Source organism: Balaenoptera acutorostrata, chromosome 5 (genome assembly GCF_949987535.1).
Source record: "Balaenoptera acutorostrata chromosome 5, mBalAcu1.1, whole genome shotgun sequence".
Taxonomy (NCBI): domain Eukaryota; kingdom Metazoa; phylum Chordata; class Mammalia; order Artiodactyla; family Balaenopteridae; genus Balaenoptera; species Balaenoptera acutorostrata.
This window is the reverse complement of record NC_080068.1, coordinates 100,380,864-100,395,248: the sequence shown is the minus strand read 5'-3', so window position 1 is coordinate 100,395,248 and position 14,385 is coordinate 100,380,864. Positions and strand designations below refer to the sequence as shown.

The window sequence follows — 14,385 nt, the reverse complement described above, 5'->3', positions numbered from 1 at the left end:
AATTTTTCATTTATAGTGTTATACATGGATTTAAAGTGTTCTATCTCTTACCAATTCTGGGACAAATATCATGGGCCTCCTGACACAATGTATCAAGAAGGACACAACATCACTTTTGTGAAATCCCTGATAAATAGGCATAACTCAAATCGAATCATGAGGGAACATCAGACAAACCTAAATTGAAGGTCATTCTATAAAATAAATGGCCTACAGTCTTAAAAAATGTCAATGTCACCAAAGAAAAAAGATTGAGAAACTGTTCCAGATTAAAGGAACTAAAGACACATGACAACTAAAGACAATGTGTACTCTAGACTGGACCTTAAACTGGAGAAAGGAAAAAAAAAAACTTTTAAAGAGCATTTTTTAGAAAAATCGGCAAAATTTGAATATAAACAGTGGATTAGACGGTGGTATTGAGTCAATGTCATATGTCCTAATTTTGGTAATCATAATGGTTATGTAAAGTTAGGAAATGCACTGAAATATTTAAGGGTAAAAGGGCATAATGTCTGCAACTTACCTCCAAATGATTGAGAAAAGAACAAAATGCATAGTATTGTACGCATATATACAATAGTACGAATAGATGATAGATACATAGATAAATGGATAAAATAATACTATTAAGCAAATGGAGCAAAGTATTGACAACTGGTGAATCTGGGTAAAAGATGTAAACAGGGCTTCCTTGTACACCAATCTTGCAGATTTTCTGCATGTTTTAAAAGCCCATCAAAATTAAAAGTTACCCCAGACGTAAAAGGGAGGAGATATGGGGATATATGTTTATGTATAGCTGATTCACTTTATTATACAGCAGAAAGTAACATACCATTGTAAAGCAATTATACTCCAATAAAGATGTTAAAAAAAAAAGTTACCTCAAAAAGAACTCGATTTCAAACAATTTAAATGCAAGTATAGGTCCTACACTCTGAAAAACTGTTCAATGACAACAAAAGTGATTGTAGTAGATTCAACACAGATGTTGAATGTGAAGTGTTGTTTGAATAAAATTGATTCATGAAATGTGAAAGTCAGAAAAATCTAGCTATATTAAAATATTGTTTTATATAAAGTGTGATGTATACATATCACTATATTGATACATTAAAAACCATGAGTAGACATGATTATTTTATCTACATCCCAGAACTTTATATATTCAAGTTGCTCCAAATTCTTTTTTTTCTAATCTTCTCTTTGGGAATGTGAGAAATTACCTTATATTTAGGCACCTGTGGTTAATACACTAGGCCTATCATTTAAAAATATATTTTAATTTTTAAAGGTCTACAAAAATGCCTTCTGCTTCCTTTTTCCTTTTTAAAGCTGAATTCATCACAGATACAGAGAACAAACTAGTGGTTCCCAGTGGGGAGCGGGGAGGGGCAATATCAGGGCTGGGGATTAAGAGGTACAACTATTACGGATAAAATGAGCTACAAGGATACATTGTACAACACAGGGAATATAGTCAATATCTTATAAAATGCACATTGAAACTGTCAAAATTAAAAATTAAAAAAAGAAGAATCTGAACAAAAAGAAGCTAAATTCATTCTGATATATTTCATCAAATCAATGGCAGAGAACTCTCAAGGAGTATTTCCCATTATTCCTTCTCTCCTCCTGCAGCCGTTCCAACGTGGCGGCTAAATAACCAGGAAGGCTGACAGAGACCCCCAGCCACTGGGCACCTGATGGGTGAGCCCATGCTTAGCCCTCCCCAGCTGTCCCAATGACACTGCCCTGGAGCCAGGTTACCTTCCTCACCTGATCAAAATCGATGCTGCCATCCAGAAGGCGTAGAGAGTTCATAATGTTGCTGCAAGTGGTCATTACCGGGTGCACAGAGCACATGGGGTCATTGAGTGCTTGCTCCAGGTTCCTTTTCACGTTACTCAGGCTGTTGCTAAGATTTGCAGATAAGTGTCTCATGTCCGTTAAGATACTGTTCACTTCGACCAGGGTTTCTCTGGTCTCTTGGATTTCTGTAGGAACACAGCCCGCTTCAGAACAGAGGCACCCACTGGGCTGGCAAATGGAAAAATCCCTTCTCATCTACAAAAGTACCCTAAAGGAACTTGTGATAAACTTGTAAATGACACTGGAAGGCAACCAGAGGAGCCTGCTGTGAGGGGCAGTCTGAAAGGGGAATACAGGGACATTGATGGCCTCCTCTGCCTCTGCCAGCTACTCCAACCGACTCAGCTTTCCTACCTGGGGGCTCCTTCAAATACGCAGAGGTGAGTACCAACCTAGGAATGTGACCGGGACTCGTGGGCACGGCATTAACTGGCTAGCACTGGAGCAGAAGCCACAGGAAAAGGTGTCACCGCCCTAGCCTTGCCTAGCTTTGGAGAGGTCAGCCCAGACAGGCCAGCCTCTTCAATCCCAAGCAGTTTTAATTCACATAAAAACTGATCACACCCGGAAGGAATTTAGTGATGGATATTCAAAGAGCTGGAAGTAGACACAGCAATGGTTAAGATCACAGATTTGGATTCAGGCGAGTCTAGGTACAGATCCCAACTTCGCTACTTGCTGTGTAACCAGAAGTCGATTCCTGAACATTCTTTGGCAATGTCTTCTTCTGAAAAATGGTGAAACCACCACCATGTTCATCACAAAATGTGGGGATTAGAATGGTCAAATTGAAATTCCTCAACAGCAGTGAGTCCACCTGTTTTATTTTGGAAGTCCCGCAGCCTAGGACACACCCTTATACTAGGTGATCCCTAAAAATTGTTTGCTATCTTGATTTCTCTGGGGTATAGAAATCCATATTCATGACTTGGGAGGTAGCAAAATACAACTCTTTTCTACAGCGACTTAAAATCACAGCAGTAAAAGATGTGAAACTTAAATTAGAGGGCACTGATTTTCTTCTAAGCAAATAAGTCTTCTGGGCTCACAGAACAGATGTCAGGGCATCAGGCCACAACTGCATGTTGCTAGGAAAGTGTAAATGCCCTTAAAAACTGGTTTTCCCAATTTTCCCTGGCAACCACATAAAACTTGGTTCTAAAACCACACACACACACACACACACACACACACACTTTAATGCTTTGGTGTCGTGGTCTCTTGCCGAAAGTATTATGAGGGCTCACCCCAGTTCCTCTACTACCTTCCAGGATTGGACCAAAATTCAAGAGAAAAGATTGTTTGAAGCAGACTCCAAGATTTTCTATTCAGATAAGGTGATAGAATTGGGGATGAAGGGTCATACAGTCCAATCCTGGAAGCCTCCCCAGGTCTCAGAGTAAATCATCAAAACTAGGTTGGGGTGCCACCTTGGATGACATGGGCAATGCCATCTCCTAAGAGCAAACCTGCTAAGGCACAGCCTAGAATCACAGATTCCCCTAGTAACCAGGAGATGACCCAACCAGCCTCCTAATTTACAGATGAGTAAACTGAGGTCCTGAGAGGTGAGTTTGCCAAAGGTGCTATAGCAAGGTAGCAGAAGAACTACTACCTGAACAGTATTTGAGATAATAATAATAATAATAATAATAATAATAATAACAAAGATTTTATCAAAGAGTCACTCTGGACCTGTTTCTCATCTTTTCCACCTACCTCCCAGGATTATCAGCAAAGCATGGAGCTAGTACCCAGCTCATATTAGAGGCTCAATAAATATCTGCCACAGGGAAACAAGAATCAAAGAACACAGCTGCAACTAGAAACACACAACAGAATGCAAAAGAGCATGCAAAATATAACTCACATCACACACCTCACATTTTAATGTTCTGTGGTTTACCTCTCATTGCCTTTTCCACTTTGACTTCAAGATGAGTTATTTTAAGGCAAGAAACAAACAAACAAACAACAGCAACAACAAAGAACGATGGATGATAAAACAAGTTGATGGCCCAGAAAACATGTGTCCATTTAGGCACCGTGAATAGACATTCTAGGTTATGGGTGCTACACTGTCATGTCCCAAGAAGGACTCAGAAGTAATAATTTGTTTTATTTTCCAAAGGCTTCAAAGCATTTTATAAAATGTCTACTGGGTTATAACTCGGGGGGTCATTCCAAGCCTACCAAGATCACATATATTATGCATCTGGAGTCAGTGGAAAGGTATTTTAAATTCTCAATTTTAGCTAATTAACATTTTACTAGTTCATAGAACATTTCCTTTATAGGTCCTGGCCTGCAGCTCAAATAGGATTTGCACAAATCCATTTGCATGTTTCTGCTTTCTCCAAAGGCCACCAGACACATAAGGCTGCAAAGGATTTTTAGCAAAAAACTTGCCAAAGCAGTTTATTGAGTACATTTTAAGAAACTCTGGCAACATCAGAGGCTAGAGTTTAACTTATTCAGGCTGGCTTTAAAAAAAAAATTATATATATATATATATATATATATATATATATATATATATATATAATATATAAAGCACTTCAATAATACAGGAAGCACTGAAAAGAAAAAAAAATCTGTTTTAATCGACTCTAATCCAGCTAGAATTGTAATGCAAACATTAAAAACTGGGCAAACCATGAGGCAAAAAGTAAAGGTACATGCCAACCACGTTGCACCATTTTGCACAGCATTTATCTTCACATAATTTGGGAGCTGGGAGGGATCTTGGCCGACCACTACTCCAATGAACTGACTTGAGAGGGATCTGGGGTGCAGAGATGCCTGGCATCATTCTGTGGTCACACCAGCTCTTGAACTCCAGATTCCTAACTGTTCTTTCAAAGGTACACTGTGCTGTGTTGCCTCTGTTTCAGTGCCTCTGTCACTGAAGAAATCAGAAATATTTTCATTTAATATTCAGTGTTTGCTGGTATCTGGCAGTATTGTGTCTGCTCATCACTACTTTGAAATTACGGTAGTTATCAGACCCTCCACTACATACTATTAGTTAAAGGGCTTAATAAACAAGCACATGTTGCTCCATTGCAAATTCACTTTTTTAGTATTTTGATATTTCAACCTGACACCCTACTTATGTAGGGTGTCATTTTATGACTAATGCCATTTAATTTTCAATAAAGGACAATAACACACGGTTTGGGGGCCATCTGTCGGCCGTGAAGACAAAGAGTTCATTTTGTGTTGTAAATGGGGTTATTGGAGGAAAGAAATGTAACACTCAGTTGTAAGAAAATGTACTAATTAACAGGAATAAGAGGTTACACTCCTTGGACATGAGCTCTTTATCTAAAACAATGCCCCTTATTAGTCCATTGTGTTACCATTTTTGTGCATTTTTTCTTTCACTCATTATTTTTTGTTTCCATAGTGGGCCATCTTTCAGTTTTTAAAGATTACCGTATTTCCCTGACTCACTGGCTCCTTTTGCTTTCTTTTTTACATTTTAACTTTAGTGAAATGAGCATGCAATCAATTTTGCATTTAATGTAGTACTTTCCTCTTCCCCAAAAAAGACATTAATTAATCCAATGGTCTATACAATATATGCTGCCTTAAAATCAAGGAGTATTATATTCTGATGAGTCACAAATAGCATAGTATATTGACTACGAAATCAGAAGCTTTTAGTTCTCCTTCTCCATGTGTTGAAGGCTGGATAGGAAATTGATGGTTTAGGAAAATAGCTGTCACTGCGGATTGTGCACCATATTAGTTATCTATTGCTGCAGGAGATATTATTCCAAAAGTCAGCAGCTTAAAACTACAAAGGTTTACTATCTCACACAGTATGTGAGGGTCAGAAATCTGGGATTGGCTTAGCTGAGTGGTTGAGCTCAGGATCTCTCCTGAGGTTGCAGTCAAGCTGGCAGCAGGGGCTGCGTTCGTCTGAGGACTGACTGGGGCTGGACAATCAGCTTCCTCGGTCAATAACACGGTTGGCAGGAGGCCTCATTTCCTCACCATGAGGGGAAGGAAGGAAAGAAGGACCCCTCCCCAACCGATCTCCTTCCATCAGAAATATGGCTAATGGACAGAACCAAAATTAACCACTGGCTGAAGATTTATTTCAATTGAGTTTAAGTGTATTTGTTGTGAACTTCGGACAACTGTTGTACACTAACAATATCCCAGTAAGGACAAGAGCAAGAAAACTTATTTTTTTGTTTGTTTTCTTTTTTCCTCCATCTATTTTCCTTTATTCAGGTACAACTGAACCTCTGCTGTGATTGACTGATTCAACCATAGGGGTAAGACTCATCCTAAAGACAAGCCTTGCTGTTTTAAACTTCAGTCTTTGTCAAGGCTAAATACACATTCTAGGAACACAATTTTCTAATATGTATGTTAGATGAAGAAGGTTCTGTGGCATTTCAGGCAGAGGAAGCCTGTGCAGTACAGGGTCTGGGGAAGAATGACACCTTTGGGGACTTACATCAGAATGAACACTGAGATTCACGGCTGGAATGGAAAGTGGGGTGCTGGTGGAAGAGACTGGAAAGATAGGCAGGGGTCAGGTGTGGAAGGAAGGAAGGAAAGAAGGGAGGGAGGGAGGGAGGAGGGAAGGGAAAAAGGAAGGAGGGAAGGGAGGTGGGAAGGATGGAAGAGAGAAAGGGAGGGAGGGAGGGAGGAAGGAAGGACAGACTGTGGCTCTGCCCCAGCTGACCCTCAGGGAAAACGAGAAAAGGGCGAGGGAGCCTCGGAGGCTGAGCCTTCCGGGTGGAGGCTGTCCTGGTCCTGCTGCCACCGTGCTCACCTTCTGCCATGGCCTTGATGTCATCCAGCACAGGGACCACTCTAGGCTTGAGGTGTTCGAAAATTCCGCCTCCCAGCAACAACTTAATATCTACATTCCAAGAAGCATAAGGGACAGTGAGGGTGGGGTCTCTTTCTTTAGCCTCCTCTTACCTCTCAGTCTCTTCCCGATGCCGATTTCGTTGCCTGGTTTAGTCTCTCCCGACGTGAAATCCCACTTTTCACTCCACGCCCCGTATGGCCGTGGCCTCTCGTGCGGAGATTTCTTGGCACACTTCCAAGCCCTCACACCAGCTGCGCCCCCCGTGAAAACTTAACCACCGCAGACTCGGGGTTTCTTTGTACTAGGAATAGGTTCACTTTATCACCTTGATTCACGGCTGCAGGTGTCCCTAACCTCTCCAGCTGCACCAGGGTTTCTGAACCCGGGCTCCATCGACGTCGGGGGTCGGATCCGTCTTTCCTGTGGGACCTGCCCTGTGCGTTGCAGGGTTTTTAGCCATATCCCTGGCATCTGCCAAAGGATGGGACCCAACCGGGACACTGAAAATGCCTCCAGATGTTGCCAGATGTCGTCTTGAGGGCAACAGCCCCTGGTTGCTAACTACTGAGCATGTGGGGACCAGCACCGCCCACCCCTCTAATTCCTGAAGCCACTGGCTTCTCCGGGGGGCCCATATCTGTCTTTAACAGCAGATCGGACAGAGACCCAATTCTTCTCTCACGTGGGGAGTGAAGAACAGGTGCCTGTGACTGCAGGAAAGCAGAAGCATTTTTATAATAAATGCTAGGCTTTAATGGCTGAGTAACAAACTACACGTTGTCAATAATGCTAGGGAATTACTGTTCTGCTTTCCCCCTTTGTTCACACAGAAATTGCAGAAACAGAATACTACATTTCTTAGTCCATGTTTTATGGGACATGGCCATAGCATCTTCTCGCCAAAACAAACACATTTGAGGCAACGTTCAATTTTACTCACTGTCCAGATCTGAGAATGCCCTTGCCTTTGTGGTGGTATACTGGTCCAGTACATAGTCGATTTGCTTAAAGAAAAAAAAAAAAAAAAAAAAAGATTACATGAAACTTCTTCTTCTGGAGGTTTCCCAAGCCACAATAAAAAGAGATTTAACATATGAAAATTATCCTGAATCAGAGTGTTTTTTAAAAGAAAGCAGGTTCTCAGAGATATTTCTATTTTTTGGATGCTCAGACTTCTTATTGGCTTAAGAAATATGATTTCTTATTTCTCATGATTCTGTGGATTGCTATGCCGATCTCCTGGTTGGCGCTGGCTTGGCTGGGGACAGATGGATCCCTCTCTCTATGTGGTCTCTCCTCCCAAGCGGCCAGCCTGGGTGTTTTCACGTAGTGGTCCCTCTAGCAAGAGGACAAGAGTAGACACTGCAAGGCCTTTGGAAGCCTAAGGTCAAAACTAGCACAAGGTCACGTCTACTTCATTCATTTGGTCAAAGCAGGTCACAGACACATCCAAGATTTGAGGGGATGGAAAACAGATCCACCTCTTGAAAGGAGGAACTGCAAAGAATTTGACGCCTTGTGAAATCTACCACCCTAGGATCATTTTACTTAGCAGCTATTACTGACCTCTGCTGGGGCCACTCACCCTTCTGCCTACTGTGTCTTTGTGGGTCTGCTTCCCCACACCCTCTGCAACACTGGGTATTACCACTTTTAAATAAAATAACTATTGCCCATCTTCTTAGTGAAAATGTGCATTTTTAATTGTTCATTTCTCCTATTACTAGACTAAGGTTAACTTGCAAATGAAACAACGGACAAAGGATTAATCTCCAAAATATACAAACAGCTCATGGAGCTCAATATCAAAAAAACAAACAACCCTATTAAAAAATGGGCAGAAGACCTAAATAGACATTTCACCAGAGAAGACATACAGATGGCCAAGAGACACGTGAAAAGATGCTCAACATCACTAATCATTAGAGAAATGCAAATCAGAACCACAATGAGGTATCACCTCACACCGGTCACAATGGTCAACATCAAAAAGTCTACAAACAATAATTGCTGGAGAGGGTGTGGAGAAAGGGGAACCCTCCTGCGCTGTTGGTGGGAATGTAAATTGATACAGTCGCTATGGAGAACAGTATGGAGGTTCCTTAAAAAACTAAAAATAGAACTACCATACGACTCAGCAATCCCACTACTGGGCATATACCCTGAGAAAACCATAATTCAAAAAGAGTCATGTACCACAATGTTCATTGCAGCTCTATTTACAATCGCCAGGACATGGAAGCAACCTAAGTGTCTACTGACAGATGAATGGATAGAGAAGATGTGGCACATGTATACAATGGAATATTATTCAGCCGTAAAAAGAAACGAAATTGAGTTATTTGTAGTGAGGTGGACGGACCTAGAGTCTGTCATACAGAGTGAAGTAAGTCAGAAAGAGAAAAAGAAATACCGTATGCTAACACATACATATGGAATCTAAAAAAAAAAAATGGTACTGATGAACCTAGTGGCAGAGCAGGAATAAAAACGTAGACATAGCGAATGGACTTGAGGACACAGTGGGGAGGGGGAAGCTGGGGCAAAGTGAGAGTAGTATTGACATATATACACTACCGACTGTAAAATAGTTAGCTAGTGGGAAGCAGCTGCATAGCACAGGGAGATCAGCTCGGTGCTTTGCGACGACGTAGAAGGGTGGAAGAGGGAGAGTGGGAGGGAGGCTCAAGAGGGAGGGGATATGGGGATATATGTATGCATATGGCTGATTCACTTTGTTGTACAACAGAAACTAACACGGCATTGTGAAGCAATTATACTCCAATAAAGATGTATTAAAAAAAATTTATGATGTTTGGGACCAGTTATATTTCCTCTGTAAATCAATTATTGACATTCTCTGCCCAATTTTTTCTAGACTTGTTAGAGCTCTTTCATATATTTTGAACTAGATAAGTTTCCCCCAAAGCCATAACACTTTAGTCTCTTTCCAAGATTATCAAAGCAATCGCAAAGTTCACCAGCCATGATTGCTATGTGTTTAACTTTGCCAACTTTTTAGGAAACAGATTTTACTTTGGCATCTTTAGAATGATAGGTAAAAAATACTATGAATTTTTACTCACAAACTGGGGAAATGAAGCATTTCCCTCTCTGCACAGGCTATAAAGCTGAATAAAGTTAGCTTCTATAATCTCAGTATTAAAAATTCCTGCACTCCTTGCATTTTTAGTTCCAACCACATATTAAAAAACTAGTACCATATTTAATGTGTTGGCATTTTTTTAGAATATATTAAACCTATAAGAACACATCCCTGTGTAAGGAAGCCCATGGATTCTGGCAGGCTCTTAGTGAATCTAATAGGATAGCATCCTTCTCTCTGCATGCTGGTACCCATTAGCTCAGCATCATATGTTTGATGGTTTCTGCTGAGAGGTTTTTATTTATTTATTTATTTATTTATTTATTTAATTTTTGGCTGTGTTGGGTCTTCGTTGCTGCGCACGGGCTTTCTCTAGTTGCAGCGAGCAGGGGCTACTCTTCCTTGTGGTGCGCGGGCTTCTCATTGCAGTGGCTTCTCTTGTTGCAGAGCATGGGCTCTAGGCCTGCGGGCTTCAGTAGCTGTGACTCATGGGCTCTAGAGGGCAGGCTCATAAGTTGTGGCGCATGGGCTTAGTTGCTCTGTGGCATGTGGGATCTTCCTGGACCTGGGCTCGAACCTGTGTCCCCTGCATTGGCAGGCAGATTCTTAACCACTGCACCACCAGGGAAGCCCTCTGCTGAGAGGTTTTTAAAAAAGATGTTCTGAATAGGCAAAGCATCAGTGTGCTTCTGGGATACAGAAAAAAGGTGCCCTCAGGTCACCCTGTCCCCAGAGACAACCTCCGTGCGTATGTGCGTGTGTCTCTCCTTCCCAAGGAATTTTACACATCTGTACAGATATTAGCAAATAAGTTTTTATAAAACAGAAAGGTTTCATTACCAGAGTAACTTCAAGGAAACGATGGGGAGTTAATGATATTGTGAAAAAGAAAGGACAGTGGCACCAAAGATTTTTCTTTTTTAAAAAAGTCATGGGGGGCTTCCCTGGTGGCGCAGTGGTTGAGAATCTGCCTGCCAATAATGCAGGGGACACGGGTTCGAGCCCTGGTCTGGGAAGATCCCACATGCCGCAGAGCGGCTGGGCCCGTGAGCCACAATTACTGAGCCTGCGCGTCTGGAGCCTGTGCCCCGCAACGGGAGGGGCCGCGATAGTGAATGGCCCGCGCACCGCGATGAAGAGCGGTCCCCGCACCGCGATGAAGAGTGGCCCCCACTTGCCACAACTAGAGAAAGCCCTAGCACAGAAACGAAGACCCAACATAGCAATCAATCAATCAATCAATTAATCAATAAAAAAATAATAAATCTTTAAAAAAAAAAAAAAAAAAAGTCATGGGGCTTCCCTGGTGGTTAAGAATCTGTCTGCCAATGCAGGGGACACGGGTTCGAGCCCAGGTCCAGGAATATCCCACATGCCGCGGAGCAACTAAGCCCGTGCACCACAACTACTGAGCCCATGAGCCACAACTACTGAAGCCCGCACGCCTAGAGCCCATGCTCCGCAACAAGAGAAGCCACTGCAATGAGAAGCCCGCACACCGCAATGAAAAGTAGCCCCCGCTCGCTACAACTAGAGAAAGCCCGCACGCAGCAATGAAGACCAACACAGCCAAAAATAAATAAATATAATTGAAAAAGTCATGAGACCTTTAAAATGGTTAAGCACTTTTATAATAAGTAATATAATTATATGTTATACTTTAATAAAAGAAAAGAAATAAAGTAAAATGCAATAAAATAAAAGCACCAATTCTGAAATTATGCTTTGTACTCTTTTGAAAATCACTTGCTAGGCCTTTATTCCTTTATCTTTAAAATAAAAAGACAACACCTGTCTACAATGATTATAGGGTTTCCAGAAGGTCCAAAGAAGATTCCAAATATATACAGGAACTCCCAAAGGCCTCAAACACAAAGCAGCATGGGACATACAGATTGTGGTCCTTACCCCTGGAGTTGCATTCAGGAGAGTTCTCAAGTCGTTGAAATTACTTTCTGACAATTTCCGCGTCTTTTCAACGTGAGTCCTTATGTGTTGGTTCGCCACAAAACCATAGATGATACCAATGCTGCAGGAAAAGGAAAGGAGAGCATTTACTGTGGGAGCCATGGCCGTGTGGCCAGGTGCGGAGCAGTCCACAGCCGGGGGGGAGGTGGAAGGTCTTCCTGTGCAGAGAACCCCTCCTCCCCAAGCCCAGCCCCTCCACTGCTACAGGCTTCCTGCCTCCATCCCATAATCCCCCCACCACCAAATGTGGGCCACAGAACAAGACTCAGTCTTCTCAGGGAAGACACATATCCATTCAAGACACGTTGCTCTGTTAAATATGAGTCTTATAAATGGAACAATGTTCAGGAAATAGAAGTTACAAAGGTTATAAGACAGGGTGTGGAATACAGTCCCACTTCTGTACAGATGCAAATGTAGGTATACACTCTCCGTGCAGGGCGTGCACACACACACACTACATGCATACCTCTGCTCCCCTCAAGAAGACTGTCAGGAAAAATACTACAATGATAAGAATGGTTTGGGCTTTCTAATGTTTTTGGTTAATCTAATTGTCTTTGGTAGCTACTGCATTGCCCAGGTTGAAAAGAAACGTGAATTACTTTAGCATTAAAATACTATATAAGCTGCAAGCCATAGAGTATATACCGTCTCCTTCCACTTTATGTGAAGTACAAAATCAAACAAAATGATGGTGCTAAAAGTCAGTGGTTATATTTGGGGGAGGGGTGGGTAATGGTGTAGTTACTGTGTTCACTTCATAGAAATTCGCACATATGTGCTTATGATAGGAACACTTTTCTCCATATAAAATGCACTTTAATAAAGAGTTTCAAGAACACTACATGAGGGCTTCCCTGGTGGTGTAGTGGTTAAGAATCCGCCTGCCAATGCAGGGGACATGGGTTCGAGCCCTGGTCTGGGAAGATCTCACATGCCGCGGAGCAACTAAGCCCGTGTGCCACAACTACTGAGCCTGCACTCTAGAGCCCGTGAGCCACAACTACTGAGTCCAGGCGCCTAGAGCCCGTGCTCTGCAACAAGTGAAGCCACCACAGTGATAAGCCCCCACACCTGCAACGAAGAGTAGCCCCCGCTCGCCACAACTAGAGGAAGCCTGTGTGCAGCAACGAAGACCCAAGGCAGCCAAAAATAAATAAATAAATAAAAACACCACATGAGAGGCATCTTACATGAAAAGCTACTCTACATGAAAATAAAAACCATATTTTTCGAGCCATCTGAAATGTCTACATTTAATCATTGTAAGAGCTCTTAATGTCTACTAATTACTAACAATCCCCTGACAAATCCAACTGGTTTGTTTTTGTGTCAAGGCCTTTAAACATTAAAATGTTACATTTAAGATCGCTAATCACCAAGGTCCTGTTGGATTTAGCCACTAGATGGCAGCAAGAAATTATATAAGCTCATAACACACCCTACAGAAGTTACCTCCAGAAGTTAACAAAATTTTTAGTTTGTAATAAATTGTTGGTTTGTAACCATCCAATGGAAGGTGTAACTATGTTTCTAGAAGAAAGTTTTGCAAATAATACGCAAACTTTGGGGGAAAAATTCTGATGCAGAATATGAATACTTCTGCTTCTTCACCAAAAGCAACATCTTAAGCATGATGCATTCATATATTTACAGGTAGGATGGCCAACTGTCCATTTTTGCACCAAAAGTCCCACATTCCCAGGAAACCTCTCAGTCTTGGGTAATTGGGGAGTCATTTGCCCCATTTCTGTCATGAGTCATTCCAAGGAGCATTGCTGGTCTGGTTACCAAAGGGGAAGGGGGAGGGGGATAAATTAGGAGGTTGGGATTTACATATGCACACTACTATATATATAATATAGATAACCAACAAGGGGCTACTGTATAGCATAGGGAACTATACTCAATATTTTGTAATAACCTATAAGGGAAAAGAATCTGAAAAATAATATATATATATATCTCACTGTGCCATACACCTGAAACTAACACAATAATGTAAATCAACTATACTTCAATAAAAAAATAAAAATTTTTTAAAAGATAGAGAAATAAACCTATTTTCCCATAGCAATATTACATAGGTGCATTGCCTTTCCAAACTAATCCCCCAAAGTCTGTAACACAATGTTGCACAACATTTTTTATGGTTAACAAGGTGCAGTGGGGACTTCCCTGGTGGTGCAGAGATTAAGAATCCGCCTGCCAATGCAGGGGACACGGGTTCAAGCCCTGGTCCGGGAAGATCCCACATGCCGCGGAGCAACTAAGACCGTGCACCACAACTACTGAGCCTGCGCTCTAGAGCCCACGTGCCACAACTACTGAGCCCACGTGCCACAACTACTGAAGCCCACGTGCCTAGAGCCCTTGCTCCGCAACAAGAGAAGCCACTGCAGTGAGAAGCCTGCGGACCGCAAGGAAGAGTAGCCCCTGCTCGCCACAACTAGAGAAAGCCCGCGTGCAGCAACGAGGACCCAACACAGCCAAAAATGAATAATAAATAAATTAATTTAAAAAAAAAACAAAAAAAAACCCAAGGTGCAGTGGAATATGCAATAAAGGAGGAACATGAGACTTGGGTTCTGGTCCC

General features: G+C 41.9%; 1 protein-coding gene across 8 annotated transcripts in view; it reads right to left on the bottom strand.

The window, feature by feature from the left end:
- Positions 1-14,385, bottom strand: part of PROM1 (prominin 1) — a 115,256-nt gene that overhangs the window by 32,410 nt on the left and 68,461 nt on the right. For all 8 annotated transcript variants that reach the window (XM_007167338.2, XM_007167335.2, XM_007167337.3 and 5 more), the window contains exons 5-8: positions 11,727-11,847; positions 7,653-7,716; positions 6,671-6,760; positions 1,783-2,000 (exon numbers count right to left, since the gene is read on the bottom strand). In XM_007167338.2, the coding sequence (XP_007167400.2) occupies positions 1,783-2,000; positions 6,671-6,760; positions 7,653-7,716; positions 11,727-11,847 (493 nt within the window). The remainder of the gene's footprint in view (positions 1-1,782; positions 2,001-6,670; positions 6,761-7,652; positions 7,717-11,726; positions 11,848-14,385) is intronic.